The following is a 27,388-nucleotide window of genomic DNA, read 5'->3' as shown; positions in this document are numbered from 1 at the left end:
TATAGTTGACGTGGTTATCAGACAATGCGACATGCTTTTCTCGCTGCTTCATGTGCCTTGATGCGGTGACTTCCAACTCTCGTTCGTCCTCTGACGCAGCACCCCAGCTTCGAGCTTCCGGCTCTGTATCCTGCGTAAGCTGGCTGGCACATCCTCACCATCGCTCGTAGAACTCAGAGTTGTGCCTTGCCGGCGTCTAGTGAGCCCTGCCCCTGCGTCCACCGAAGCAAGCGTCGTCCCTCGCGTTCGTGTCGTCGCTCCTGCCGTATCAAGGGGAGTCTCTCCGAACTCATCCCTGGCTTCAGCTGCTACCACTTCATCGCCATCATCCCCTGCGCCTTGCTTCTGAGATTTCTGAACGTAGTCATGATATGTAGGCCTCGTCAACAGCCCACTCCTGAACTCGTTAGCCCCAACGAGCAGCTTCGTCAAATCGATGAGCTCTTCGAGAAACTCAATGATCTCCGCTTGAGCCGCTGACGCAGCATTCCAGGACATGTATTTTCTCCGCACGGCCCGCTGGCGTGCAAGCTTGGCGGTGATCTCGTGGGAGTCATGACCTTCCCCAGCCACTTGCTCAAGAACAACTTCTCGCACTCGGTTGATCATGCGCAGGTGGGCAAGCCGGGCTGAAGGAATGTATTGTGGGAGTGGAAGCTTGGTTGTGAGGGCACCATGAATTGCGAAGAGTGTCAGGGTGATGGAACCAGCGACGTTTCGACGGTAGGGGTAGATTTCAGCATTGAGCTCCTCTAATGGGCCAGAACCATAGGCCGTCCGTAGCTGCAACATATTGTCCATTCTGTCGACAATCTGGTGAAGCACGAAGAGAACCTCGGTGTATATCAGAGCGAGGCCTTCGAAGGAGCCTTTGATCCTTGGCTCATTGCTGCAGAAGGGAAGGAAGGTCTCTGCAGCGACAAGTGCGGTGTTAGCCTTTCCGTTCGCGTTTTCGAAGCGTACAATGTTTGCGGCGGCGTAAACGTCAATCTTGACGCCTTGCTCAATGCCGGCGGCAATACATTTCTCCATCTCGTTGATTTGTTCGAGAGCTGCAGCGAGAGATTCAACGAGGCGCGTGCGAGCTTTGACTGGAAGTAGTACCAATTCTACGATCAGAGCCACTGTCCCACCTATCATGAAAGCAATCCATCGCTTCAGAAAATTGTCAGTTGGTGTCCCTAAAATCTCGGTCAGCTTGTAAAGCAGACACATTGCTCATCGAACCTACCAGGTACGGTATTTAACTCCGATGAGAGAGCTACAACGCATATGCTGACAATGCATACCATACCAGCCTTCGGATATTTGGTTCCAAGTTGCACATAGGCGCAAGGGAACAGTGCTACGAAGATCAACGCAGCGCAAACAACCGGATTGCCTCCGCGAGCTTCAACAGCGGCCCAGCCCCAAATACAGCCGATTGTAGTGCCGACACCCCGAAGAACAAATGTCCAAACAGAAGTACCGATGGAGACTTCAGTGATCAGGACGAGCTGTAAAGCAGCCCAGAGACCCCGGTCTAGAGAGTACCAGGTATTCCAAGAAGCCACGAATGCAGGCCAAAGTACTAGGAAAACGGCGACGCCGAGCTTCATGGCATACAACAAGTCTTCCGAATGCTGGATCCATTCCAATGCGTCGGCAGCTTGACCACGGAGACGAAGTGAGTAAGGTATTTCTTGGCGCTCGAAATCTCTTGCTCTCGACTCTCTTTCTCGTTGCTTGGCGTCTTCCTTGACCTCCGGAGTGAGAGCGTTTTTCTCCAGATCTCCTGGGTGAGCCAATAAACCTTTCTTGCTATTCAGTGACTCTGCGTCGTCTTCATCGTCCTCCCGCTCATCCGAAGCACCTTGTCTGTTGCCTTTGCGCCCACTGTTAGGCAGTGCTTCATCCTCTTCGCCACCTGTATACAGCCAGTTCGACCATTTGATATGTGGTGCATAAATACGGCGACGTCCATTCCGTTGCTGACGACGTCCAACTAATTCTCGAGAGTGTTTGAGCATACTTTCAATATGCGAGGCTGCTTGCCGTACGTTGAGCATGAACGATGACATCAGAAAGACTTCTTCTCTAGGCATGATGTCGAGCTCCTTGCCTTCTAATTCTTGCAGAGTTGCAGCCCCTTCTAGAGCAGATGCCGCGTCTGCGTCAAATTGGAGCAGAGCTTTCTGGAGGCTGTCCATTTGCATATCCAATTCCTCGAGCAAGATACCTTTGGGAACCCTTGCACCAGAAGGTAAGGTGGGAACATCATATGCGTAAGCGACACACGCACTCACTACCTCAACTGTTCGAGCGACGACGAAGTGCAGATCCTCGTATGGCTTTGCCACCCTAGCCAATAGATACCGAAGCAGACGAGCGTCGCCAAATTCAATTTCGCGCTTCGGCTTAATCATCTCAAGCTCTGCTTTGTCTTGTTCGATGATGGTGTTCAGTTTTCCCAGCTTCGGATTCTCGTGTGGCAACGGTAACTCTGGAGTAAGCAGGTTGGAAGTAGCTCCAACCAGGGCTGAGATGGCCGGAGTCTTACTCTCATCTACAAGCTCAGGACCGGGCTTTGTTTTCTTTGAATTGGAAGCTTGCCCAACATCATCGCTACCAAGGAGGGCGAATTTAGATTCACAGGCGCTGATGACTGCAATCGTGTTGGCCACTAGCTTTTTCATTGCTTGCACACTGATGGGTTTCATGTTGCGAGGAGGCAACACGGATACAGCAAGCTCAAAGTTGCACTCCTGTTGAGCTGCTTTGCAATCTGAGAGTTTCTTCCGTATCTTCGCTTTATTGCTTGTCAAGTCAGCCAGACTCGTCTTTGGAAGCTTTTTGGGGTCACTGTGGTCAGTCCCTTGAGACTTGCTGGCGAATAACCTTTGAAGTATGTCTTTGGCCTTGATGTGCATAGGGGCGTTTGTTAAATTAGTAACTTTCTTCTGTGGAAGCCCACGTTCTTCGTCAGTAGCGTTCCAAGCTGGCCCAGTCATAGAAGCATCAGCTCTTTTCTCGCCTGTCTTGACTCCGTTCTGATCAACCGCCCTTTTCGATTCGACAAAGTAAATACCAGCATCTCCAAGGGCTTTGACTGTGTCATTTAGTGTATCAAGAGTCATCTGACCAAGATATCTAGAGCTAAATTCAGGAAAGATACATATATTGACCAGTGTAATGCATCCAGCGGCAATCAAGATTGGATAGAGTATATTTGTCGCAGAAAGAGGTGTCACCACTTTGGCAGTTGATGTCAAAGACACCACCGATACAATGACCAAGAGCAAGACAAAAATGAACAACCGAGGCGTCTTCGATCGTAGATAGCCGTGGAACAGTACTACGACTGCTAGAAAAATTGCTCGAATCGCGTAGGCCGCTGGTGGGTGCTCTTTGATAACGAGAGAGCCAAGATAAACCCCTAGAACTGACCAAGCCACTCCTAGTACCGTTCCGGAAAGAACAAGGATAAGGGCTTCAGCCATTTGGCCAAAGCGTCGACCTGGGTGACCAAACACCGTAGTGATAGCGCCCAAATAGGCAGCCTTGCCAATAACAGTCCGGGAACCTGGGATAAGACATATGCTGACGAGGAGAGTAGTAGCGGTCACGTTTTTCAAAATCCTCTTCCACAGGTTATTCTTCCCTAGGTTCTCCCATATCTCCGCCGCCCGCTTATCCCCATAGCGGCGGCCTCTTTGGAGCGCCGATCCTTTTTCGGTCATTGTTGTACGCTTTTTTCCATATACGAGGAGACATGGTCAGGTTTGAGTCCGACCAGTGGATATCAGAACAGCTTCGCGTGACCCAAAGGAATGTCACGCGTGGACCTGCCAGAGAAAGATAGATCGCCACGGGGTCATTTGCCGCGGCGCCTAACTCGCTTACACTTCCATACAATTAGAACATATTGCCAAGCCATTCATGAGCTCACTTAAGGTACTCCCATGCCTTCTCTCTACGCTTGCCAGACCAAAAACCCAGATACTTTTCATTCTATGTTGCCGGTACCTTGGCCACGCCATTGTTAACGTCAAGCCATGTCTGGCTCCGGCCCATCAAAATCCACCGCATCCGACACCTCGTTCCGCAAAACTTGGGACAGAAACGAATACGCAGCCAAAGCAGCTGATCGCGAAACAAAGTATAAAGCTGAGGGCGCAGCTCGTGCCGAAGCAAAGGCTGCCGGGCGCAAATATTTCCCCCGCCCGTCCACACCTCCAGACGCCAAAGAAACCGAATCACGCACTGCCCGTCTCGATGTCTCCAACAATGTCGGCAAGACTTCCCTCGTACCAGCTGGCGCGGCTACGGGGAAGAGAGGGCGAGGGGCAGGGTTTTACTGTGCGGACTGTGATTTGACATTCAAGGACAATCTACAGTTCCTTGAGCATCTGAATTCGCGGCAGCATCTGGTGGCTATTGGGCAGACTGGGGAGGTGAAGAGGGCGACGTTGGAGGAGGTGAGGGAAAGATTAGAGTGGTTAGCTCAGAAGAGGAGAGAGGAGAAAGAGGGGGTGGGGGATGTGGTCGATTTGGGGAAGAGGTTGGAGGTTAGGAAGGAGTTAGATGAGCGGGAGAGGGAAGAGAAGAGGAGAAAGAGAAATGAGAAGAGAAGAAAGACGCAAGGAGGTGTTGGAATTAAGGCTGAGGAGGATGAGGGGGTTGGGGGTGGCATAATATGTTGAGTGAGCACGCGAGATGGCATATACCCAGAGCATTACGGCATTCTCCAACGACCAAAGTTCGGCTTTTTTTGTCCGGCAGAAGCGTGGCGTAAGGCGTACGAAAATAATTCTACACAAATTGACGTTATGGCCTGGGAGACCACTAAATACCTAAGCTTCGAAAATAGATGAGAGGGGGATTCCCTTTTTGCGGGCTCCGACGCCACCACGCACCAACTGGCAACGCCTCTTCCAATGACTGCATGGGTATCATACCTTATCCAGAGTCAACATTATGGGTATCATACCGCCTCAAATGTTAGCTCCCTAGCTATCACGCCGTGTCAAATGCTAGAAAGCCAGCCTCAATATATCAGATCTAGTGTGGCATAAGCGAAGCTACTTCTAACCCATGTAGTAGAGCAAAACAACGTACCAACTTCAACTCAGTCCTTTGCAAAGCCCTGGGACCACCCATCCAAACCCTCACTCTGCCTGGGATGGGCTTCTCCTGCAATCTTCGGAAAGCCTCTCTGACATGTTTCGGAGTCACGGGCGTCGTACCCTCCTCAGGCGGGTCAAACAGTCCAGTCTCTCTCTTGCGTTTCTTGCTCTGAGCATCCGAGTCGCCGTTGCGAGACTTGTTAAGATCTTCTTCTTGCTTCACCTTCAACGCTTCCTCCGTCAAGGTCTGTACGATGTCGTACAGCAGGAACCCCAGAATGTCCACGATGTCATCGTTGGGCTTGCTGTCAGTCACGATGCCAAACCCAGCCCACTCGCGGAATCGCTTGGCTTTCTTGTAGGTAAAAGAAGCTTGGCGGCATTCACTGTAATGAACATATTCATCCCTTGTCATGCCTTTGGTACGTCTGTCGGCTGCTTGCAGGCGGACAATGGTAGCAGCATTTGCTTCTTCCTCTTCCTCGTCATCCTCGTCTTCACCCTCCGGCAGCTGTTCGGTGAAGAAGCTTGAGATGTCCCACGGAAGCTTAACCTTCTTCTTGCTTCTTTTGGATAGTTCGCTGACAGGCACCGAGGGTCCACCAGCGACATCAACGCCGCCGAGAGCATCATCCCCTACTGCAGCATCCGCGGCATCGCCTCCTTTGTCGTCAGACTCTCTGGCACTCTTTCGAACATCTTTCCAGGAAAGAAATGTTTTCAGACGAGAAGTCTTTGCTTTGTCGTGGCGGATCAGGAAAAAGAGATCAGCGGTGGTGATTGCGCGGGAGCCTCGTCGAGTAGCAAGAGCTGTGGATCTTTTGAGCTACTTTGACATTAGCTTCGCAAGCACACACTGATCGAGAGGCTGACCATTTCTATGACTTGTTCGTGGACGATCTGTTCGATGAGTGTTGTTGTCTCGCTTGATGGCTCTCCTGTTTCGCCGGCCACGAACATCATCTGTTCGAGAGCAGGTATCAGCACAATGCGCTTGTAGCCTTCAGCTATCTCTTCCCCTGGAAGTGGAACAAATGTTTTATTCAATAGAGACATAGTGCCTGATGGTTGGTAATTCCGGGTGAAATCAGACCTGGCTGCTAAGAAGGATGGAAGTGTTGAGGCAAAAGTGACAACACAGGTCCATCTGTAAACAGAGCCGCTTCTTCGACATAATGGTTACTGTCTCTCTGACAGCAAGTACACTGACCGTAACCTCACGCATTCGTAACAAATTTACAGCATTGGGACAACGTCTTTGCCGTTCAAATCACACGAGACATAGACTTCTTCCCAGTAGGATTCTACTTGTATGCAGCTTTTTTCAATGGCCGCACTCCACCGAATCAGGATGCATCAGATGTGTTCTTGTAGGCAAAGAAATGTCTCATTCATCTAAAGGGCAAAGGATATAGCCCTACCTGTTGAATTTCCTGCCGGTACTTCGCCCCTAACTTTTCAGCCATTCTAGCGACTACTCAACCCCAATCAGCATAGAGTATTCAAACGCAAGACACAAATCAAGGCTTTTCAGCACACAAGCTTGTGAAAGGTCTCCTCCTTGTTCACGCATCAAACTCAAGCAAGCAATCAGGATACGATTTCAGCAGGCCAGCTGCGGCTTCGGTAATTGGCAAGCGTTCCTCAAGCTGCCTCCGGAAAGGAAAATAGACTCCAAGAAGTGAAAGTTCATGAATACATGGAAAAGACCATGTGAAAGGAATGAAGATAGGAATTTGGTCTTTTTCGAGTCCAGTATTACATTACGCTAAGGTAATGGATTAGCTGAATGACGTTACTCTAGTACCCCGCTATGTAAATAACGCACTCATAGCTACCTTACTCAATACCATTAATAACGACCTTGGTACCAAAACCTTCAACACTAACTAAGGTAGACCCTTACTCGTCTTTCGAATATTGGACTTGCTTTTCGCTTTCCATAAAGCCTACCATGCCTCTGTAAGTCTCTGTCTCTTCTTCCGGCCCTGAAATCAATGCTTACATCACTTTAGACACCTGCTTGGAAAGAAGTCATGGAACGTCTACAATGCCGACAACATTGCCAAGGTCAAGCGCGACGAGGCTGCAGCTGCTGCCCGGGAGGAGGGCGAGGAACAGCGTATGCAGGAAGTCGATGCCGAACGACGCATACAGATACTCCGCGGTCTACCCTTCGAAGCACCCAGAGCTCCAATTGAAGAAGAACGAAATGAGCGAAGTAGAGAGAATAGGCCCGATCGGGAGAGGAAAAGAAAAAGAATTGCTGGGGAAGATGACACCGACCGGGACATACGATTCGCTCAGGAGAATAACGCTCTCGTACCAGCGAAGGCCGAGATGCAAATGAAAACCAAAAAGAGCAGTGATGCCCCAATTACGGATGTGAAAGGTCACATCAACCTGTTTCCTGTGGATGGAACAAGGCACAACGCACCCAAGAATGCAGAAGTTGAGGCCGAGAAGGCGAAGAAGCAGAAGGAGTTTGAGGATCAATACACCATGCGGTTCTCAAATGCGGCTGGCTTTAAGCAGGCTATAGGTCAAAAGCCTTGGTACCATAAAATCAACGCGGTTGAGGATGAACGTGGAGAAGTAGAAGCGCCTTCAAAAGATGTATGGGGCAATGAAGATCCCAGAAGGAAAGAAAGGGAGAAGATTAGGACTGTAGCTGACGATCCTTTGTCTGCGATTCAGAAAGGGGTAGCCGGAGTGCGGGAAGTAGAGCGCGAGAGGAAGAAATGGAAAGAGGAAAAGGGTCGCGAGATTAGGGAGCTTGAGGAGGCAGAAAGACGGCGGGAGAGAAGAAGGAGGAGGAGACGAGAAGCAGATGATGTAGAGGGATTCAGACTTGATGATGGTGCGAAACCTGACGAACCCACACGGCGTCATCACGGGAGCAAAGATGACTCCTCACCTCATTCCCATCGACGCCGAAGCCGCAGCCCTGACCGGAGTGGGCATCGATCTCACCATCACCGCCATAGACCAGTGATTGTTGACAACAGGACAGGGTGGGAGGTAGGTCCAGGTGGTAGGTACAGCAGCCAATTTGCGCACGCTTAGGCATGATTCCAGAACCTTCATGCATACCATAAAGCGTTCCTGCAATCCAATTCACTCTCATCCTATATGACTGCTACTGGCTCAATTTGCCTGTATCACTTTCTCAACAAATGCTCCAATCAGCTTCGCAATCGACTCGGGGTCCTCAATGCAAAACCAATGACCCATCCCTTTGACAACCTCCATGCTCTTCTCACCTCCAGTCCTCTTAAATATCTCCTCACACCCAGCCAAAGGAGCGCTCTTATCCTCCTCCCCCGCGACCATCAACGTCGGCATCTTAATGGCAGCATAGTCGGGCGGCGACGCGCCTCCTAGAGCCTTGCACATCGAGCAATACCCTTCAGGTCTCTGGCTCAGTAGCAGCGTTCGGATGAAAGCGTGCTGCAGAGGCGTTGATTTGGAGCCAGTGGCACCAGTAGGGATGGTGTCTGCCATTGCTTCCATTCCCCCTGTCCATTGCCAATTCAGTTTCACATGCCCTGTTTCAGATCCACGAACGCACTTCCGCAGAGTGTAACCCACCTTCTTCTACCGCCTTTACCCGTCCCTCAAACGTCTTTTCAACAGTGGGACTGGGCAACGGAGGCCCCAACATGACCGACCCTTTTATCCTATCCCCTTTGGTAGCAGCTATTTCCGACGCCACGACACCACCCATGCTATGTCCTACAAAGATCGCCTTCTCTTTCACGCCCAGCTCATCCAGGACTTCGATCGCATCCTGTGCCAACCCTTGCATTGATTGAGGCTCGGAAGCAAGATCGGAGAGCCCACTCGAAATGGTGTCGTAGGTTATGCAGCGGAAATTGTGCGGGGGGGAGGTCAGGGCGGGGGTGATAGACCGGTAGAAGGCGTGGGTGGAACCGAGGCCGTGGTGGAAGATGAGCGTCGCGCGGGGAGGGGAGTCGTGGGGTGGGAAGTCGGTGTAGAAGATCCGGCCGTGGGGAATGGTCAGGTATGGCATGATCGATTCGCAGGAATGGTAAACAATAGGTAAGTCAAGATTATGAGGCCCGCCAATTGAGGTTGCGAGGACTCGGGGTTTAGAGCATAAATCCGGACTTTGCCTTTGCGGAGGGGGTTCTGGGATGACGTTATATCGGAAGGGGCTGACAGTTGAAAGAGGTACAAACCCACAGAAATGCGCCTAAAACAGCATCATCGAAGAGATTTCTGAGGGCAACGCTATTTCTAGAAATTTGCTGCAAGAATGAGGGTGTAGCGCCCCAGACCGCCGCTATTTTCGACAGCTTGCCTGCTTCTCAATGTTTGAATGCTCCTGATTGTTCAATGGCTTTCTGGTCCTCGTCCAGCGGTTCTGGACGTCCCGTCAAGAGCCTCGATTCGGATTACCATTTCGAGGATGTTGAGGGGAAATGTGTTGAAGAAAGGTCAAAGTCACGACCAAATCTTGCAGTTCCCCGCTGGTTGCCTTCAACCCGGGGAAGACTGTTGAAGAAGAACACGGAGTCTAGGCTCTGTAGAGCTCGGAACCTCCATTTTGATTTGTGTTTGGGATCTATCTGTGTTGAAGGAACGATTTGACCGTGAATCTGAAATGTGTTAACACGACTCTCAAAGTTTGCGATGTTGAAGAACCTCGATCTGTTCCAACGTGCGAAGAGGACTGTGTTGAACAGAATTACGATGCTTAACACTTCATTTGATGCACTGTATACGAGAAGTTCGGTCGAAAGGAAAATACATAGTTCAAGGATGGCGGTGTTCAGCACTGACCGGTTGAGAATCTCGACCTGGTTTTCTGGTTGACGAGAGATGTATTGAAGAATGACGAACGCGATGCCCGCCGCCCTGGTTGATGATGGATCAAGGAGAGGCTTCAGGCCGAGAGATCATATACGCTTGGACGCGTTTCTGCCGTTCGAACCTCTAACTTTGAGGCTCGAATAGACTACGCAATTTTTAGCTTGTCCGAGAACATGTTTCCGGGGACAGACCTTCACTGTTTCGCAATTCCCGAGATGGAAGCTTATGTTGATTCATTGTCAGATCGTATGACACAAAACGATTATGATCCTGAACTTCAATGCCGGAATTCGACTCCTTGCTTGGTACGTTAAGCTGACGTACGCTCTACGTATGCACCCCGAAGACATTTCGAAGGGGAAAACAAGAGTGAAATCTCTGTTGAGTATCATGATCCTGATGTGGTAGACCTCAGAAGCTCGCTATCGCTGTCTTCCCCCTTTCCTCTGCCGAGTCGAACGCTTGCTTCCTCGCGCCTTGGGCCTTCAAATCTCAGGATACCATTTCTTCACCATGCCTTCTTTCTCATCAACCTCTTCGTCAGTCCATCCGGCCTTTTTCAGGACCTTGCTTACGATTTTATTCTTAGCCGTAGAATATTGCATGATGCGCTGGATCTCTGTCCGCGCTAAGAGCTGCTTGACCTGACTATACTGCTCGCGCAATTCCCACTGTGTCTTCAACGTATCTCTGAATGCCAAGCAGCTCCTCCGATAAATGCTGTTCTCCGCCACGACTGCGATTTTCCGCTCGGGTATCACGCCTTGAAGCGTGAAGTTCCATCGGCCTTTGATGCTAGATTCGCCTTTGTACGAATAGCCTCCGTGATGCAAATCCCAGCTGAAACACAACACTTCCTTGAGTCTCTCTCGATGACTGTCATTGAAGTCTGCGTCGGCGACAACGATAAGAATATCAAGCATCGGCTTCGCGACAAGATGGGCTATTGACGTGCTCCCCACGTGCTCAATCGTGAGATATGAGACTCGGTTCTTTTTGAGACCGCCGCCGAGATCGGCTTGGATGGCACGAAATTGGGCTCGCCATTGAGGATTCCATCGGCTGAAAATGATTTCCATGGCATGAAATGCTCAAAGCCGTGCGGCCTTGGTGCTCCTCGTAGGAGAGTGGTGGTGGGTTTGAGATCTCCTTGGGCAGTATAATGTCACCAGGCTCTCCGGACAATGCAACATTACCTGACGCCTAGTCCATATTAGCAGCCGATTTTTTTGCTGGCGTGGATACATACTGCTGCTATCTGGAGCTTACGAGGTACACATGACGTGTAGGATTGAGAAGAAGGCGCTAAACTCGTCGCTGGTGTCGGTGCTCGAAATGATGTATTTATTTATGACAAAGTGGAGTTGAAGAACCCTTAACCTACAGTCCCCTTGCGAACTTGCACTAGGTCTGTCGAGGTCGAAAGACATGATAGTGAACCTGGAAATCCATCATCGCGCTCTCATAAAACCAAGAAATTGAGGGTTCCTTCTTCGGATTTCCTACCTTACGGTGACACAAGCCGTCAACATCGACCACACTCCCTTCGGACCACATACCCATACGCACAACCCGTTAGCACACAGTTCTAGCAGTGACTTGACCGCACAAGCCGTCTATTTCTATTGCAGCAGAGCGATTTGTGGGCTTAGCAATGCCGAAACGGCCGGCACGCTCGAAATGTCCTCCAAGATCAGGCATTACCATTCAGACTCTATTGACGAAACATGAACTGTTCACGAAAACTTGGACAGCATCGGCTGCCTACCAAGAACTATTCTGTACTCTTCACCCATGCTTTGTTGAAGCAAGAACCTCTCAAGATCAACTCCTGCATGTGCCTGTGTCTTGGTAGTTTCTCTGCGGACACAACATCTCCATGCTACAAAACCCACAACGACTCTTCGTCTCAGCCCGTTGCTTTTGAGAGCTGGGTCGAACTGCTGAGTGCGTCCAGACATAGCCGTCAAAATCCCTTGGCAAGGTGCGAATCAGTGGCTAGAAACCAAACCCACCGTCGAAAACATCTACCTGCAAGACCCAGTCTTCAACGCCCTTGACATCAAATTCTTACAACGAAGAGGCTTCAGCGTTATCGAGACCACCGGCTCTGATGATCTCATATCACTCTCGACCTTCCTTTTCATCTCTTACGGTGAGATGTGGGGTGAGATGAGAGTGGAGGTTAGTGCCGACCCAGTCTATCCGCCGCTTTACATTGGCAATGACCCCAGGACACATTCCGTATATTACGTGTACTCCCATCCCGATGAGCAAGGCGAGAAAAACTGCGTATTCTCCGCATCTTGTACACTCTGGCGTTCAGACCAATCTGAAGGATAGTATTGAGAATCCCGGCAGCCACACCTGAAGAACGGGTTGCTATCTTCCCGTACTAGTACCTCCAGCAAAGCGTCATCAGGCCGATGCCTCAATCCGATGCCGCAGACTGGTTGGAAGGTCTGACTCTTTATTACAAGCCAGATTCATGGCAAGATCTGAAGCATGTGGCCTTCGAGGTGGATGACAGGGAGCGTTTCACCCACGAGGAGGCTGAAGCTCAGTGGACCGAGTTATAACGGTTGGTCTGGCCCCTGGTTGTATGAATTATCGGTTAACTTCCAAATCATGAACAGAAAGGAAAGAAGTCGAAGCTCAAAGAGAATACAACGCGAACAAGGCGTAGTAGCCGAGAGGAGCCGTTGTCAGCGAGGATTGGCCTAGCTTTAGCTTCGGGCATGTAATGATTATGGCAATCCAAAGGGCATCGGAAGTCAGGCAAGCTGTCCGAAAAAACGTGTCAGACAAGCTGGAATGCATTGCTCTTTTTCCAATGTCGCGCGCGCTTTCATTACCTAGTTGATACCTCGGCCTCTTGACCGCAATCATCCTCACAATCCTACATTTCACACCCGTAATCATCACCAACCCCAAAATCCCTAATGCCATCCTCTTCGCCCAACCGTACATCACGAAATGGCTCATGGTCCCTTACGCCGCGTACTATTCAGCTACGTCGTTGTCTCTGCTCATCTGCCCCTTCTGGAGCGGCACACTCAGCCGTTTAGATTCCATCAGCACCACGTCTGCCGACTTGCTCATCACGGAGCCGCGTACCTTTATCCAGAATCTGCGCGTGGGTCAACTCATGTATCTGCTCTCCGGAGGTGTGTTAATGTGGGATGTGCCCTACCTGTGGGGCATGTACGTCGTGCCTGCATCATGGGACGGCTTGCCGCCGTACACGTTTGGGGAGTGGAGACTTGAACTGGCCTATGGAATAATGGCTGCGTGGTTGATGGCGATGTTGGTGTTAGGGTCGGTGCTGGTGGTGGCGCTGGTTGGTGTGCCAGGGTGGGAGCTGAGGAGGGACGCGAGGAGGGTGGAGGGATTTTGTTGGGAAAGACATGAGCTGGAGGAGAGGGCAAGAGAGGGAAAGAAAGGGGGGCGACTGGGGCCGTGGTGGGCGGCCTTGGTGTGATAGTATTGTGGGAAACAATGCCATTCCATTTTACGAAGTGGAGTACGGTCCATTGTCAACAGGTTGTCTTTCACGGTGGACGCAGTCCAAGACACGATCCAAATTCTGGCTCTCCTGTCCGTATCTAAACAATCTTGACCATCTTTCTCTTCGCACGGTCCCAACTTCGATCTACCAGGTCAAGTTCGGTTTGGCTATCGCCTGAGGTCCGTATCAGGCTTTCCAGCCATTCAAATGCTCCATCGACACCTGCTGACTCACCCAACAGCGAAGGTGCCCGAAGACTGTCCTTAATGCGAAAGATTTCGAGACATTGCACGAATCCCTGGAAAGGCTCAAAGGGTTTTCCGGTTGTTAACTGCTGCACTAATTTGTCTCCGTCTAATCTGCTGTACTGAACAAGAGGCAGATCTGGACGAACACAATTGGCAGCAGAGTGGTCAACAATTTTATCTGAGTGTTTGGATCTAGGTAGGGACCATTAGAGTCGGCTTCGACATCATATCAAGATCATGGTCCCGCTCGGCTTCGACATCTTGCGGAAACAGAGGACCCTCGAGCAAAATGAAGCCGTCAGAATCTTCCTAGAAAGGGTTGCGACCCTTGCTCACGCAAGGAGTCTCTATCACAGACGTCTCATAGACCAGAATCTGAAGCCTAAGTTGTGGATGATGGCTGGCGAGATTATAGCAAACGGAAAGATAGATCGACGCCCGGAAAAGCTGGGAGCTTGATACCGTGGAATTTGTGTCTTCTTTGCAAGGTATTCGGGATCCTTCTCGTGGAACCAGGAAGCTGATCAGGACCACTCCGGCAAGATCATTAGACATCGCAAAGTTACCTCCTCGTTGACGCAGCTCTCGTCATAGTTTTGAGAATTTGTACCATTTCAACCGCCTCATGAAGTATCTTGTTATCCCCTACATCGAAGTCAAGGGTTGACGCCAACAGCGACAGCGTGTACATACAGTGTTCCTGTCCTTAAGCGGTAGGTTTTTAGAAGTACTAGCTGAGATGGTCCTCCCAAAGTATTTACTAGAGTAGTTTGGCTTACCTCCGGCTATATCCGGCCCATATTTGGCATCCAAGTCAATTCACGTAAGACCTCAAATGGTACGAGCTGTGAGAGTCCTACAATCGCACAAATGGTGCTGTCTTTCATCCTGATCCAGAATCGGCAGTGCGTCCCACCGCCTAACGCTCCACACCCAATGCCTCCGTAGCGATGTTGTATGGGCTGACTTCCACCAGAGGCAAGACCCGTCTAGCGAAATGGTACGCTCCATACAGCGTGAGTCCCTCCTCCTCCTCCTCCCCAACCCGCGGTCATATCTAACAAAGACCCAGGATGAAGAGAAAATCAAGCTCAAGGGCGAGGTACGTGCCTCCCATGCCATCCCCCCTCCCGGTCCAGCCCACCATCCACCCCAATCCAACCTTCTACTCACGCCCTACACCAACAGGTCCACCGCCTCATCGCTCCTCGGGACCAAAAGCATCAATCCAACTTCGTCGAATTCCGCTCTCTGAAGATAGTCTACCGGCGCTACGCCGGTCTCTTCTTCTGCGTCTGCGTGGACGCCAACGACAACGAGCTGGCGTATCTGGAAGCAATACATTTCTTCGTCGAGGTGCTGGATAGTTTCTTTGGGAACGTGTGTGAGCTGGATTTGGTGTTCAACTTCTACAAGGTAGGCGTGGTTCTTTTGGTGGTCGGATGCGGGATGAGCCTATGGCTAACCCGGATTGTGTGATAGGTCTACGCGATACTAGATGAAGTGTTCCTGGCTGGTGAGATTGAGGAGACGAGCAAGCAGGTTGTGCTGACGAGGTTGGAGCATTTGGACAAGCTGGAGTGATGAGATGGGAAACTGAAAGTGGGGGAGATGCAGTCACGCCGAGGAAATGTGGGGTGGTCTACGTGGGAGATAGTGAGGACTGGGTTGAGATGATTGAGTGTTTGCATGTTTGCCGCCTGCCGGTCTGGCTTTCCGAAGTGCGAAAGTGAACATGTGTGATACCCAGCATGGAGAAAACGGCCAACATAGAGCAAAGACTTCGAATCATGGGCTTAGACCCTACGTAAGCATTGAGTCTAGCTTGTGTTGAGCCCAAAAACCAAAAATCTGGCAGGTACCCTTTTGTGGCACCAAAACTCATGACTCGTGACCTCTAAGCCTTAAGTCAAGAGGGATTCGTTCCTCATATCTCATCATTTCGTTCAAGTCAACCCCAGAACTTTTGCAGGCCTTCCCTTCCATGATCCAACTTTTCAATTCCCACCCAATTGTTCCGCCATACTCTGCCAGCCATCCCATACGCCATCCTCTGGGCCCCCCCTCCAGCCCCAAGCAACGCAGTAATGTCCGGCCAGCAGCTCCCATTCCTCAACCTCATCCACCATCTCCAAGCCTGCCACTCGCTCCTTCTCGTTTCCTTCAACGCCCTTGTCCCAAAGGTTCTTAACGCTCGCCCCTCCAGTACCCTCCAGTCCATATGACTTCATTCTGGCTGCTTGCGCTTCCAAGGATCCATATCTTTTCAGCGTCTGTAAGACGATGCCGCGCGCGGCTAGATTTGAGACCATGGTTTTACCGAAGGGATCGTTTGGGTGTATCGGCTCGTAGAGTATCAATCCAACAGGCGTGCTGTCAGGAAAGAGATGCCGTGTGAAGTACAGCGCGACAGTATCTGCCGCAGCTGGAGGAAGGTAGCAAAGACAGCATTCTGAAATGATGAGAGTGGGTAGAGCATTATCAATGAAGTCAAAAGAACGGGGAGCGGGGCGAGAAGGGCCGAGGTTTCGAAGATCAACAGGATGAACGTGATACTGGTCTGCGTGAAGAGTATCGTCATTGTAAACCTCTGAGGGGTTCGTGCTGTGAGAAATGGTCATAGGGGTCCCAACATGACTGCAAAGCTCACTAAGCTTTTTGATGGGATGAAGCTTTTGAATTGTATTCGCTTGGAAGTCGATTTCATGGTATATGACATTTGGACATTCTTGAATGCCTCTGCCGTGGGGAACAGGTCTTCGACTCATCAAGCGGAAGAAACGTGTATCAGATCCAGCACCAAGGGATATGATTTGCTTCCTTTGAGCCGGATTCTTGGAGAGGAACTCGTCCACCAAGTTGTCGATGGCTTTAGTACGAACGTAGGTACCCCTGTTGATGATTGGGAGTCTCCTTTGCCCTTCTCCCGACACAAAGTACTTGGCAAATGGATCATCCAGGTATCCAGCCTCAACGGCGCTCAGTCTGGAAACACTGGCGTCCTGATCAGTCTGCTGCACGATCTTGTCTTTGGCGATTTTGTCCTCCTCATAGCTTGTAATAGATGGGCCTCCCGATCCTTGACCACGGCCTCGGCCACGACTTGTTCCTCGCGCATTACGTAGTGTGTTGAGGTTTGGTATATGTGGCGCTGCCATCTTTCAAGATGCATAGGGAGAGAGCGAGCCGTCCATCCAGACACCTTAAAAGGAGGACTTTGTGGGTAGGACCAAGTGTCTTGGCACTTTATGCAGCAGGCAAAGGGTCGGCACAGCACCAGCAAAGTTTCATCTCGCTGTTCAATAACAAACAGGAGACGTAGGGCCATGAACGGTAAGTTTCCTGGATATGATACTTTAGTTCGGCACAACAGATACAACAGTTGCCGTCCCAAACTGGAATTTCCCCTAATGGCATCCCTACGGGTAAACAGCCAGCTTTTCCCTTCCTTTCTAGTCCTGAGCATCGACTCATACAAGTGGTCTGTTGATGTACAATAAACACGTTCCAGTAGAAACGTTGCTTTCTGTTCATGTTGGCCCTTCGCTAGGGACTGTACCACTGCAGATACAGCGCGTGACGGATGTACGAGTGCTCATCCAGCATCATATTCATTGTTGAAAGCATGATCAACATAGCATTCAACACACCGTTCAACACATCGTGGAAGTAGTCGTTCAACATACTGTTGAACAACTTGACCACAATGCAGGCAATTTGGCAAACCAGCGAAAGATTTACACCAGCACTGGCAACATCAGCAGTGAAAAAGATAGCACTGCTAGCGATCTTTACTAGCAATTCTCACGGCAACGGCACCTCCTCAACCACCCCCATGAATCTCACTCGCGCTATCCAAAATGTTGCTTGCAACCTCCGCAAACCCAGTGGTCCCCGCAACCTCCAACACAATTTTGATGCACTGCCCACCTGCGCACATTTCGGAGTCAGCGTTGTTGTTCAAAGGCAAAACTCAGACTCGCAAGAAAGGGCTCGGCAGTGGTCAGTAGAAAGAGCCTTCTGCCCCGGAGACATGTCTCGTAACTCAGAACTTGGCACTGAAAGGGAAGGAACCACTCAGAAATGTACGTACCAGGCCCCCAGATATTCCCAGAGAAGGCCAATACGGTGCCCCGCTGCGCTCTCCACAAGACGAACCTCGTCACGAATTCTTGAACAACCTCCCACTTGATGATTTCGGAGTCAGCATTGCTCTTTCGGGTGGAATTCTGGGTCACGAGACATGTCTTCGGAGCAGAGAACTCTTGAGACATGCCCGACGACTCATAACAGAGCATGAATGGGGAAGAATTGCCTCGGAAAGTATAACGTACCGGCACACCAGGCGCAACGTTAGTCACGGGGTCGATCCAGCTTGCAAAGGCAATCGAGATGCCTTCAAGGCCCCAACCGAAAGCGGTCTTCTCGGTAGCACCCGTAGCGATACGTGTCGCGACTTTGTCTAGAATCTGCTGGGCGAAAAATTCAACGTCGCTTGCGGGGGCTACGGAGGAGGATGGACCTTGGGCGAGGAAGGTGGCTGTGGTGAGGGCGAGGGACCACAGACCGCGGTAGAAGGTACCTTTGGTGACTTGGGCGCGTTTGGGATGACTGGTGAGGGCTGCGCTGTAGAGTGGCTGAGTCCTTGGAGAGAGGTCATTGGACAAAGAAGAGAGTTGTGAGGCGTGGGATGTCGGCGTTGCGTGGATTAGGAGAAATCGTAGATTGAGAATGGCGAGCAGCATGGGGAGCTGGTGGAACAGTTTGAAGAAGGGAGGCATGCTGGCTACCTAGAGATATCCCACGGTTCAAGCAGTGGACAAAGAATTCAGACATGAAGAAGGATTGGTCTTCAGGTACGGAGGAGGACGGGTGAGATAAAGAAATTCGCTGCTTCTTCAGTAAAAAGTAAGAGGACAGAAGGCACGCGGCAAGCTCTGTAACGTTCAGGAAAATTGACGCAAGGATCCAGTGAAAAGAAGAGATAAACACATGGGCGCAACTAATGTCGCCTATTGCCAGAAACGTGGTTGAAACAGGCACAGCCGGGCTATTTGCGTGGAGAGAATGTTCCGCGCCTCGATCGCATGATGTGGGATCTTTCCGATTAAAGATGCCAATCAGATCAGGCCAGATCCATTCAGGATCCTCCGACTGGTCTGGTTAATAAATGCTTTGGTTGAGACACGTTGGGTGCTCAGTAGGAAACCGTGGCCCATTGGCGTGCTCGCCGACGAGCTACCTATGCTGTCTGCCCATATTCCGCCAACGCCTGACGCGGAACCCCCACACCATCACCGTAACCGCCGTCGCAACCAAGGCAGCAACACCCAGGAACAGGGGCGCCAGAGTCCCTAGCATCCCCATCGATGTCAAGCTCGCGAAAAGTCCTCCGGCCGGGACGAAGCCTCCGTAGACCACAGACTGGAAGGCCGCAGCGAGAGAGCCTTGGATGCATTAGCGAGGGTCTGCAGTGAGGAGGCGTAGAAGACAGAATCCATCTCGCAAACGGCCTTTGTAAACCCAGGGGAAGGGGAAAAGACGAACCTGCTCCGACTCCAAGAGGGCCGAACCCAAGCAGCATTAGGAACACGAAGACGACGGAGAAGCTGGCGGTGTAAGCTAGGATCAGCTTCTGGACGCCTGGCAAGTCATCAGCCGGTGCGTATTCAATCACTCGGTCTCAGATTCACGCGGCTGCTTGAGGTATCCGATCAGTCGTTTGCCGTGGCTCATGAGCTTGGTCAAAGCTTGCGCCGGTAGCGGGCCGCCGACGACGAGACCATTGCGTCTGGCACTGAGCGTAAGGGAGTTGACGTAGTTGGTCATTCTTACGGGGAGACGAGGGAGAGGCATCTTTTATCGGATGATGAGGATGGGTGATGGCGGTTATTGTATGGAGAATTAGATGAGGAAGTTCAATATTGATACTCGTATAATCGAGTGAGGACACCAATAGATTAACCGATGTTCGGCTAAGTGGAAGGATTTATTGGTGTCCTCGCTCTATCAAAGAACTCACTTCTGGATTGTACGAGTATTGAGTCTTGAAGTAGGCTGGATGTGAGGTTAAATGGTCTCGGACTCAGAGACCGCTAGTGCAGCTGCAGCTACTAGCAAATCCTAGAAGTGAACGAGTGGCATACGTTTCCCAATTTGTGCTGGCTCTTTACCTATCCACAGGCTAATAGAAGCGTCTGGACAGGTTTGAGACGTTCGACTGGTGTCTAGGATGCCATGCACGTGCAACCAATCAGCAGATCTGACCGGAGACATTGTCTCCCAACATGAGATAGCGGTTCATGGGAATTGAAGGCATTCCGGGCAAGCTCAGTTTGCAATTAAACACTATCTATATAGCGTCCAAAGTTTTTATTACTTGTTTTCTGCCTCTTACGCTGCTCATCAGACGTTGTTCAAGAGTAACATCATAGCTTGCTATCTAGCTGTTCTCTCGGCGCCCTGTCTTACGCATAATTGATTAGCATGGAATGCTTTGCTGGACTGCAAATTCTGATTGGTCTGCAGCGAGAGAATCGGCCCCTGAGCAAGGAATCTGCAAGTAGTGGGAACATGATGAGACGCTGGGGCATCACTCACATTGCTGCAACTCCTCCTCACTAATCTCCCTCAACTTGTTGACCTTCGGCGCTGCACCGGTGATGGCCCCCTTGACAATATCTGCACCTCTCCCCAACGAAGTGCCGGTAGCAATTGCATAGGTTGCTGTCAGAGCCTTCACCTTGATGACACCAATCCTCGGGTCTTCTGGTCCTCCATCGTGCTTGCCATCCTCCAAGTCGCCTAGCCACGCTTTCAAGGCAGGAGAGTAGTATTTGCGTATCGTTTCACGGTCAGTGACGATATCGGCTTCGCCGGAGACAGAGGCCCATTCACCAGTGGGATTGAGGAAGGCGATGTTGATCTTGGGTTCGGACTTGAGATCATCGGTTTTGCCGGACTCGGTGTTGGTATGGAAGAGGAGGTCGACGCCGCCACCTTCCTGTGAGAGAGCACGTGATTAGCTTAGGTTGTTGGTAGCGGAGCAGCCATTGTAGACGGTCCGGAGGTGATGGGCCTACCTTGGCTGCCAATGCCATACATCTGGATGTGAGGAGACCACTGCTCTCAATCCGCGTGGTCATCATGCCGAACTTGCACGACTCCATGAAGCTGACGAGGTCCTGGACCTTCTCTTTGAGGTCGGGATCTGTGAGGTTTGTGGCCTTGTAAGGATCGGCTGGCTTGTCGTCAGGCACCTTGGCGTTGCTGAAAGACATATTGGAGAGCGGTGTGGATGAAAGTCTTCGAATCTGATGACTGGATTGTAAGTTTGTTGTGGGATGGTAGAGTCTGGATGATGGTTTTGTAAGCAGCGAGAAAGCACGAAAGGATGATGACGTTGAAGGTGGGGTGATGATGATTGTCTTTGAGAGAGAGCCGAGGACTCGCATTTCCTGAAAGTTGAGGGATGGGAGGCAGTAAGACGATTAGACAATGGGCTGCTTACCTTGTTTCAATGAAAGACGTCGAATTGGCTTCAAGATCTTTCGAGACAGAACTAGAGCCCCCAAAACATCGTCATCATGGCTCACTCCTTGTAAATAGCAGCTCGTAACGAGTTGCCATTTCCAAATAGGAAAAGGCCCCAGTCAAATTCACGTTTAGAACTTAAACCCCAAGAATACACCATGAACGAGCATGTAGGAGGATCCTGATGCCCTCTGTCGGCGTAATGCCAGTGTAGTCGCACAGATCCTCTACCCATATCTGGCGTCAACACAGAAGACTTTTCTTGTCGAGTTAAATACAAAAGTCTAAGGTCACTAAGCAGATGGAGAGATTTGAAATCAAGGTTAGGGATATGGTTGTGAAGTTCGGTGATCGTACGCTATCACTGCTGCGTTCGACATCTTGTAAGCTTTGTGAGGTGCATGATTTTTCATATTCAAAGATACACCGTCAGGCTTTACATATCCTAGGATAGACTCTGCAACTCTTGCTATTAAGAGCGAGTTTCCTCCTCAACCATGCAACATTTCTGGTGGTGATGCCATTGCCGGACGGCCACGAGGATGATATACAATCGCGGTACCCTCTCAATCATCCATGAGGTCCGGAACATCCCCGTCGTCATCATCATCATTGCCAACGGAATCTCCTGCTTCCGTGGCCGCCTCCTTTGCTCGAGCCTTGGCTCTCTTCCTACCCTCTCTCTTCTTCTTAGCCTTTGTTATCTTGCTGACTTCGTCTTGGCCATCCGTTCCAGGCAGGGTTTGATCGTTGGTACCAGTTTCGGTAACCGCAGCGATGTTTGTATTGACAGAGGTGTTGGCGGGAGTGCTGGACGAAGCCTCCAGAGCAACATTTGTGATGTCAGGGGCGGCAGGAGCATTGCTCGATGAAGAAGCCGCAGCAGTATTCATACTGTCAGGTAAATTGGCCACGGTAATGGATGAAGGACCCGTAGCTATGTTGATATTGCCAAGCATGTCGGCAATGTAGACAGCCGCATAGTCTGTCGTAGGGGCATTCTCGCCCGTAGCGCGAGTTGCTTCGCGGGTGGCGCTAGGAGTGCTGGTTGTGTTCGTAGAACTGCTACCCATAGCAAAGTCCACAGCGTCTGGAATCATGATACCATGCGCAGCATTGGCGAGAGCTTGTCTCGTAGATATCGAAGCGTTACTGGCAACTTCTTGCCTGAACCGAGCTCCGACCAGTCCAATGGGGTGGGTGTTCACTCCAGGTATAGGATCGTTGGCAATCTCCTGTGCACGTATGGCGTCTCTTTTTCTGAGCTCGGCTTGCCACTGGGTAATACGTGTGCTGTCCTCCAAGATCTCCAGCTCCATTTGAGGATTGAAGCCTTGATCCACAGTCCCCAGAAATGCACAGACGTCCGCATCGGCTTGAGTTTTTTCGGTGCGAGGCATCTGTGGCCAGCGGATACCACGATTTCGGAGAGAGGCGAGGAAGAAGTCGGCTAGAAGCGTCTCTCTCTCCTTTTCTTGCTCAAGGTTCTGGGTCTAAATTAGAGGTCGAGGCTTCAAACGATTGGTACATGACTTACCCGGGTGCGGTCAAGGTTGCCAATCTGTGTAGCCACCATCCCGAGAACATGTTCTTCCTGAACCCCACTAGGCTGGTTGGAAAGCTGTTGAACCGAATCCATGGCATCGAACATCTTCCATGTTACGTCCATGTACACGTTGTTGTGGGCCTTGCGACGCCCAACCCATGCCTCCAGCTCCTTGACAATGTCTCCTGTACCGCCTTGGTAGAGACGCTGATTCTTCTTGCCGGAGCGAGCCCAGAGGTCCGCAAGCGAATCCATGCTTTGTTGCTGGAGTCAGAGTTGTTTGTGTGAAGGAGAAGGAGAAGTGGGTGGTTAAATAGAATTTGAAGTGTTTGATGTATTAGACTTTCAGGAATGTAAAACAAAGAGAGGAGAAAAGCCTAGTATGGTGCAGAATCTTCTTGATCCAGCAAGAGAAAGAGTGTGCGGAGACCATTACCGCCTCTCGGATAAGAGCAGTCGGCGCTTGTCGCGCCAACAGGTTGTTTCTTATGCTTACAGTTTCTTTCTCGACCTCCTGCAAGCTGCCGCTCTGATCCCCTCCTTTGTAAGTCCAGGCACTGACAATCCTTGCGTCGAGAGTCTGAGTCATAGCCCGGATGGTGTTAGAGGTCTAATAGACCTCCGGCTGCTATCTTGGGAACTGTCCGTCGTATAGGACTCCGGCCTCCAAGCTCAAGAGGTGCCATTTCCGGTGCCGGGAGAACGATTCTATCTCGAGCGGTAAATTTGCTGCAGGCGAGCGTGTGGGCTCCACTGCGGTCAGTAATTGTTCGACTGCAGGGTACAAGCAATGAGCCAGTTCATCACTATCCAGGATGGCGGAGATGAATTCATGTCAACCAAAAGGCCTAGAGCCTTTGATACTGGAGAGCTATACAAAAATGAACGCGACTATTACCTACACCAGGGGAAGAGAGAGGTGATGATTGGTTTTGCTTACATACACGAGCAAAACGCAGCTTAACAGTCCCCAAACTTCCTTCATACCGTGCCTTTCAAGTGATTCCAGAGACCTTCCGGGAGGAGATTGAAGCTGGGAGCGCCCTTCAGACTGCCGATGCTTAGTGTATCGCCGTTTACACTGTGAAAGGTAGACTCTTCCTTACAGGCGTTTTGAGGCTGTGATATGGTGGCTGCCAAGCAAGACAGACTCGTTCTGCCCTGTTGAGTAAGAAGTCTCCTATGCGCCGATCATACAATTAATAGGGACATGTTAATCCTCAGAGACAGATTTTGAGTTGGCACAGCTGATTTCTCTGCTGCTGGGATATCTAAACTGCTCATGCGGGAACGGAAGACCAAGGGGTGAAGACTGCGTATCTCCAAGTCAGAACCAAGTTTGAACGAAGTTCGCTGCCATTCGACAAAAGCTATCAAGGACTTTTGAGGAAGGATGGCGCGACTGGCTTTTGGAAGCCTGCCCAAGTCCTACTTTCACATGACGGTGTTCCAACCAGAAGAGTGAGGACAAGAGTACCAAAGCCTCACAGCGCCGAGCTTCGTTAGATGCATTGGATACATCCCTAAGCCTGAGCCCAGGGTTCGCTACAGGTAAGCAGGCCTACTGTCAATAAAAAAGTTGCAGTTATAGCTGTACGAGTCCCAAAATATGTGAGACTAACGCAGGAGAGGAGCAGATTTTCTGTTCGCTTAAATTTCTTTCTGAGCTTTTTCCGTGTGATAAAAAGAAAGGGCTTCTTTCGTGTGATAAAAACAGAGGCATTGGACTGAAACTCCATATACCGTGTTAGATTTAAAGAGCAGTCATTGAAGGCTGCCGCTTTTCCTGGCAGCTAGCCTGCTAGGTAACGTCTCCGCCCAAGAGAAGGTGCAATCAGTGACTCCAGCTACTGTAGAGGAGGGACCACCTACCGATATATTTCCCAAGCAGTCCAAATGGAGGATTGGTATTCAGGAATAGGGGCCATGGGCCTTGAGACGACTGTTACCCAAGCCTCAGCTTCACATCTCAAGGTCTGCTGATCCCGGTGTCTCCCGCCCTTGATGCCAAGCAGGTGAACGACAGACAAACCCAAAGAAAAACGGATGTGTTCCACTGATACTTTTCGCGCAGTAGCAGCTCAAAGGGTCAAGACTAGGCCTTGGGTAACAGTCTAACCCTGAGCAAAGCTCTCCGGCTCCACGGCTTCAAAGGTTTGATAATATTTCACTTCCACGAGTCTTAGTCTCGAAGGCTTGGCCTGCTCTTGATCCCGCATCGCGGAATGCTCTTCTATATCGAACGTGCCTCATCTTCTAATAATGGGATGCGGCATAGGGTGGCAGAGCAGGCAACACAATGAAAATCACCGAAGAGCAGATCTATGGCTTCCGTAGTGCGGTCCTTCTGACGGCACTGCACTATTGGCTTGCGCGTACGGTACTAGACCTGGTGCCAGCACGTCTAGCCACAGGGAACCCTTCGATCATTGATGGCAATCAAAGTCATCCCGTGAACCGCTTCCAGCAGTCTCAGGAGCAGCTTCTTTAACTTGCTCCCTGCCTTACCCTCCGATCTTTGGAGCCTTCGGGCTTCGTGCCATAGGTCCACATTCTCATGTACGCTTGACCCTGGCTTTAGTACATTCACAATGCCAGTCTAGCAGCTGAGAACCGAGCCTAGCACTGTCGGGGCTCGCGATTGAAGGTGAGAGCCAAACAGAGGGCTGAGTGCAGTGACAATGCGACGGCAACGGAAGGAGAAGTATTTCTTTGCTTTGATCGACTCTATGCGAGGTGGAGGGAGCACTACATAAAATGCCATCAAATGACTTTGCTTACTATGGTCAACCTCATGCACATGCAAAGTGCCTCCGCAAATATCAATATGGTCCGGGCTTGAGTTAGATGGTCCAATGGGGTGAATGTTTGACTGATTGCGGGGCAGAGTTTGATCGACCGTGCCAAGAAAAATCACGTGAGTGGTCTCTAATTCAAGGCAACTGCACATGACCAGGTGAGCCAGGATACAAGGCGAAACATCGCATCTCTACAAGTACTCTAGAGTCTCATACTACGCCAATTGTGAGTTGGCTGTCTATCTACCCAACGCTAATACTCCAGAAGTCGAATGAACAAGTTTGTGCAGAGCATCTCATCCATTTTCACATGTCAAGGCTGACCCCGTTATTGTATGCCTGTCATATCAGCTTTCAGTGCTATTTATATCAGCAATCGTCTTCCGCACAGGGAATCAGGGCTATCGCTGGTGTGTCTCCGTGGCTTTCGATCTCGCCCTCGGTAATTAGGTGATCCTTTCATAGGTTACAGTATCTTAAATCTTTCGAGCCCAATTTCCTCAAAAACCGGCATGGATCATGTATTCCCGCCCGTCAGAGTTCCTTGTCTGTTGATACATATCGGTTCGATCGGCGGTTTCGAAATTGGTGAGTTTATGGGGTTCGAAACGTGATGATTACTGAAGGCTCAATGTTGAGCTGGAGGTTCTGGAACGCAACCCTAGACAAGAGAGAATCCATTTCGAACTATGAGAAGGAAGGCAGGAGAGGGAGGTGCTTGACGTTCTGATCACTCACTGCTTTCGAGATATTTACAATACAGGTGAAAGCCGGGACTGACCATTGGCAGAAGCAGCAGCAACTACGAATGAAAACTCACACAAAGAGCATTAGCTTAGCTGGCATCAGCCCGCTACCTCAACCCACGATTCAGCATCCAACATATCTCGCTTGTTGAGCCACATAATCGCCAACATGACCTTTATTCTTGAGCGTCTCCAAATCTAAGGTACTAAAGGCTCTGAACCATCATCATATACTATACTACCAGCCTTTAAAATGCTGTCAATCCAATTTCATTTGTCTGGTGCCTGGTGAGATGAGAGATCAAGACCTCGATTTGCCGTTTCGCGTCAACGTGTCATTTTTGTTTAAGCGCTACTAGTAGAGTACAGGCAGCAACCAAACGGCATGTATATCCGTTTGCTTCACGGAAATATTCAATTGACGTTCCTTCCTACACTTCTTGCCATCAAGCTCTCATAAACAACCATGCAATTGCCTCAAAACACAGTTACCAAAAATGTCCACCACCCACTGCTCTCCACGACCGCAAAACCACCCCTCCTCACCCTACCCCTCGAGCTACAACTCCTCATCCTCCCCCACCTCCCCTACCCCGACGCCCTCGCCCTCAAACACACCCACACGCACTTCTACAACCTAGTCGACACCAACGTCCGCCTCAAAGTCGCCTGGCTGCTCGAGCGCAAGACGCGGAATCTGGAATGGCCGCAGGAAAAGTGCGTCATGAGAACCGACGCCGCGTTTTGCAGCACTGGCGGTGGGCAGGTGAGGAGGATCATGGAGACCAGGCGCGCGCATGGGGAATGTCGTGCGGGAGAGGGAGGGTGTGAGGTTGTCATTGGAGCGACTTGCAGGGGTGGGAGGGGTGTTGGGAAGGGAAGGGCGGTTGCGAGGTTGTGGAGGAAGAGGGTGGGAAGGTTTGAGGCGTCATTGGCGATGGGGGTGATTGGGCTACTGGTCATGAGTTTCGTTGCCAATCTGTGTTTTGCGATCAGGTTGTATCTCACTCGGTGATCTGCATTGAGCATTGCGCTGCGTCATCTTATTTTGTTACAACAATAATAGCT

At 50.6% G+C, this 27,388-nt stretch overlaps 13 protein-coding genes across 13 annotated transcripts; 4 read left to right on the top strand and 9 right to left on the bottom strand.

The window, feature by feature from the left end:
- Positions 1 to 48: 48 nt before the first annotated feature.
- Positions 49 to 3,719, bottom strand: HO133_010964 (uncharacterized protein; the record flags this gene model as incomplete). Its single annotated transcript, XM_037301813.1, has 2 exons — positions 49 to 1,181; positions 1,232 to 3,719. 2 exons carry the CDS (start codon positions 3,717 to 3,719, stop codon positions 49 to 51), a joined length of 3,621 nt encoding a protein of 1,206 aa, XP_037153447.1.
- Positions 3,720 to 4,034: 315 nt separating this feature from the next.
- HO133_010963 (uncharacterized protein) lies at positions 4,035 to 4,682 on the top strand (the record flags this gene model as incomplete). Its single annotated transcript, XM_037301812.1, has 1 exon — positions 4,035 to 4,682. One exon carries the CDS (start codon positions 4,035 to 4,037, stop codon positions 4,680 to 4,682), a length of 648 nt encoding a protein of 215 aa, XP_037153446.1.
- Positions 4,683 to 5,034: 352 nt separating this feature from the next.
- On the bottom strand, positions 5,035 to 6,571 carry HO133_010962 (uncharacterized protein; the record flags this gene model as incomplete). Its single annotated transcript, XM_037301811.1, has 4 exons — positions 5,035 to 5,040; positions 5,098 to 5,931; positions 5,979 to 6,068; positions 6,527 to 6,571. The coding sequence occupies 4 exons, from the start codon at positions 6,569 to 6,571 to the stop codon at positions 5,035 to 5,037; spliced, it is 975 nt and encodes a 324-aa protein (XP_037153445.1).
- A 488-nt stretch (positions 6,572 to 7,059) lies between these two features.
- HO133_010961 (uncharacterized protein) lies at positions 7,060 to 8,171 on the top strand (the record flags this gene model as incomplete). Its single annotated transcript, XM_037301810.1, has 2 exons — positions 7,060 to 7,067; positions 7,121 to 8,171. 2 exons carry the CDS (start codon positions 7,060 to 7,062, stop codon positions 8,169 to 8,171), a joined length of 1,059 nt encoding a protein of 352 aa, XP_037153444.1.
- Positions 8,172 to 8,252: 81 nt separating this feature from the next.
- Positions 8,253 to 9,138, bottom strand: HO133_010960 (uncharacterized protein; the record flags this gene model as incomplete). Its single annotated transcript, XM_037301809.1, has 2 exons — positions 8,253 to 8,623; positions 8,697 to 9,138. 2 exons carry the CDS (start codon positions 9,136 to 9,138, stop codon positions 8,253 to 8,255), a joined length of 813 nt encoding a protein of 270 aa, XP_037153443.1.
- A 1,288-nt stretch (positions 9,139 to 10,426) lies between these two features.
- HO133_010959 (uncharacterized protein) lies at positions 10,427 to 11,020 on the bottom strand (the record flags this gene model as incomplete). Its single annotated transcript, XM_037301808.1, has 1 exon — positions 10,427 to 11,020. One exon carries the CDS (start codon positions 11,018 to 11,020, stop codon positions 10,427 to 10,429), a length of 594 nt encoding a protein of 197 aa, XP_037153442.1.
- Positions 11,021 to 14,567: 3,547 nt separating this feature from the next.
- HO133_010958 (uncharacterized protein) lies at positions 14,568 to 15,281 on the top strand (the record flags this gene model as incomplete). The annotated part of the gene is made up of 5 exons (XM_037301807.1): positions 14,568 to 14,602; positions 14,674 to 14,713; positions 14,770 to 14,799; positions 14,886 to 15,113; positions 15,180 to 15,281. The coding sequence occupies 5 exons, from the start codon at positions 14,568 to 14,570 to the stop codon at positions 15,279 to 15,281; spliced, it is 435 nt and encodes a 144-aa protein (XP_037153441.1).
- Positions 15,282 to 15,694: 413 nt separating this feature from the next.
- HO133_010957 (uncharacterized protein) lies at positions 15,695 to 16,855 on the bottom strand (the record flags this gene model as incomplete). Its single annotated transcript, XM_037301806.1, has 1 exon — positions 15,695 to 16,855. One exon carries the CDS (start codon positions 16,853 to 16,855, stop codon positions 15,695 to 15,697), a length of 1,161 nt encoding a protein of 386 aa, XP_037153440.1.
- Positions 16,856 to 17,520: 665 nt separating this feature from the next.
- On the bottom strand, positions 17,521 to 18,478 carry HO133_010956 (uncharacterized protein; the record flags this gene model as incomplete). The annotated part of the gene is made up of 2 exons (XM_037301805.1): positions 17,521 to 17,627; positions 17,791 to 18,478. The coding sequence occupies 2 exons, from the start codon at positions 18,476 to 18,478 to the stop codon at positions 17,521 to 17,523; spliced, it is 795 nt and encodes a 264-aa protein (XP_037153439.1).
- Positions 18,479 to 18,935: 457 nt separating this feature from the next.
- On the bottom strand, positions 18,936 to 19,526 carry HO133_010955 (uncharacterized protein; the record flags this gene model as incomplete). The annotated part of the gene is made up of 2 exons (XM_037301804.1): positions 18,936 to 19,144; positions 19,391 to 19,526. The coding sequence occupies 2 exons, from the start codon at positions 19,524 to 19,526 to the stop codon at positions 18,936 to 18,938; spliced, it is 345 nt and encodes a 114-aa protein (XP_037153438.1).
- A 763-nt stretch (positions 19,527 to 20,289) lies between these two features.
- HO133_010954 (uncharacterized protein) lies at positions 20,290 to 20,977 on the bottom strand (the record flags this gene model as incomplete). The annotated part of the gene is made up of 2 exons (XM_037301803.1): positions 20,290 to 20,700; positions 20,780 to 20,977. The coding sequence occupies 2 exons, from the start codon at positions 20,975 to 20,977 to the stop codon at positions 20,290 to 20,292; spliced, it is 609 nt and encodes a 202-aa protein (XP_037153437.1).
- An 819-nt stretch (positions 20,978 to 21,796) lies between these two features.
- On the bottom strand, positions 21,797 to 23,031 carry HO133_010953 (uncharacterized protein; the record flags this gene model as incomplete). Its single annotated transcript, XM_037301802.1, has 2 exons — positions 21,797 to 22,717; positions 22,768 to 23,031. The coding sequence occupies 2 exons, from the start codon at positions 23,029 to 23,031 to the stop codon at positions 21,797 to 21,799; spliced, it is 1,185 nt and encodes a 394-aa protein (XP_037153436.1).
- A 3,755-nt stretch (positions 23,032 to 26,786) lies between these two features.
- Positions 26,787 to 27,244, top strand: HO133_010952 (uncharacterized protein; the record flags this gene model as incomplete). The annotated part of the gene is made up of 2 exons (XM_037301801.1): positions 26,787 to 27,086; positions 27,176 to 27,244. The coding sequence occupies 2 exons, from the start codon at positions 26,787 to 26,789 to the stop codon at positions 27,242 to 27,244; spliced, it is 369 nt and encodes a 122-aa protein (XP_037153435.1).
- Between the last annotated feature and the right edge of the window lie 144 nt (positions 27,245 to 27,388).

This window comes from Letharia lupina (genome assembly GCF_014066315.1).
Source record: "Letharia lupina isolate WasteWater1 chromosome Unknown contig_9, whole genome shotgun sequence".
Taxonomy (NCBI): Eukaryota; Fungi; Ascomycota; class Lecanoromycetes; order Lecanorales; family Parmeliaceae; genus Letharia; species Letharia lupina.
Note: the sequence above shows the minus strand (reverse complement) of the source record. Positions and strands in the feature narration are given on the sequence as shown.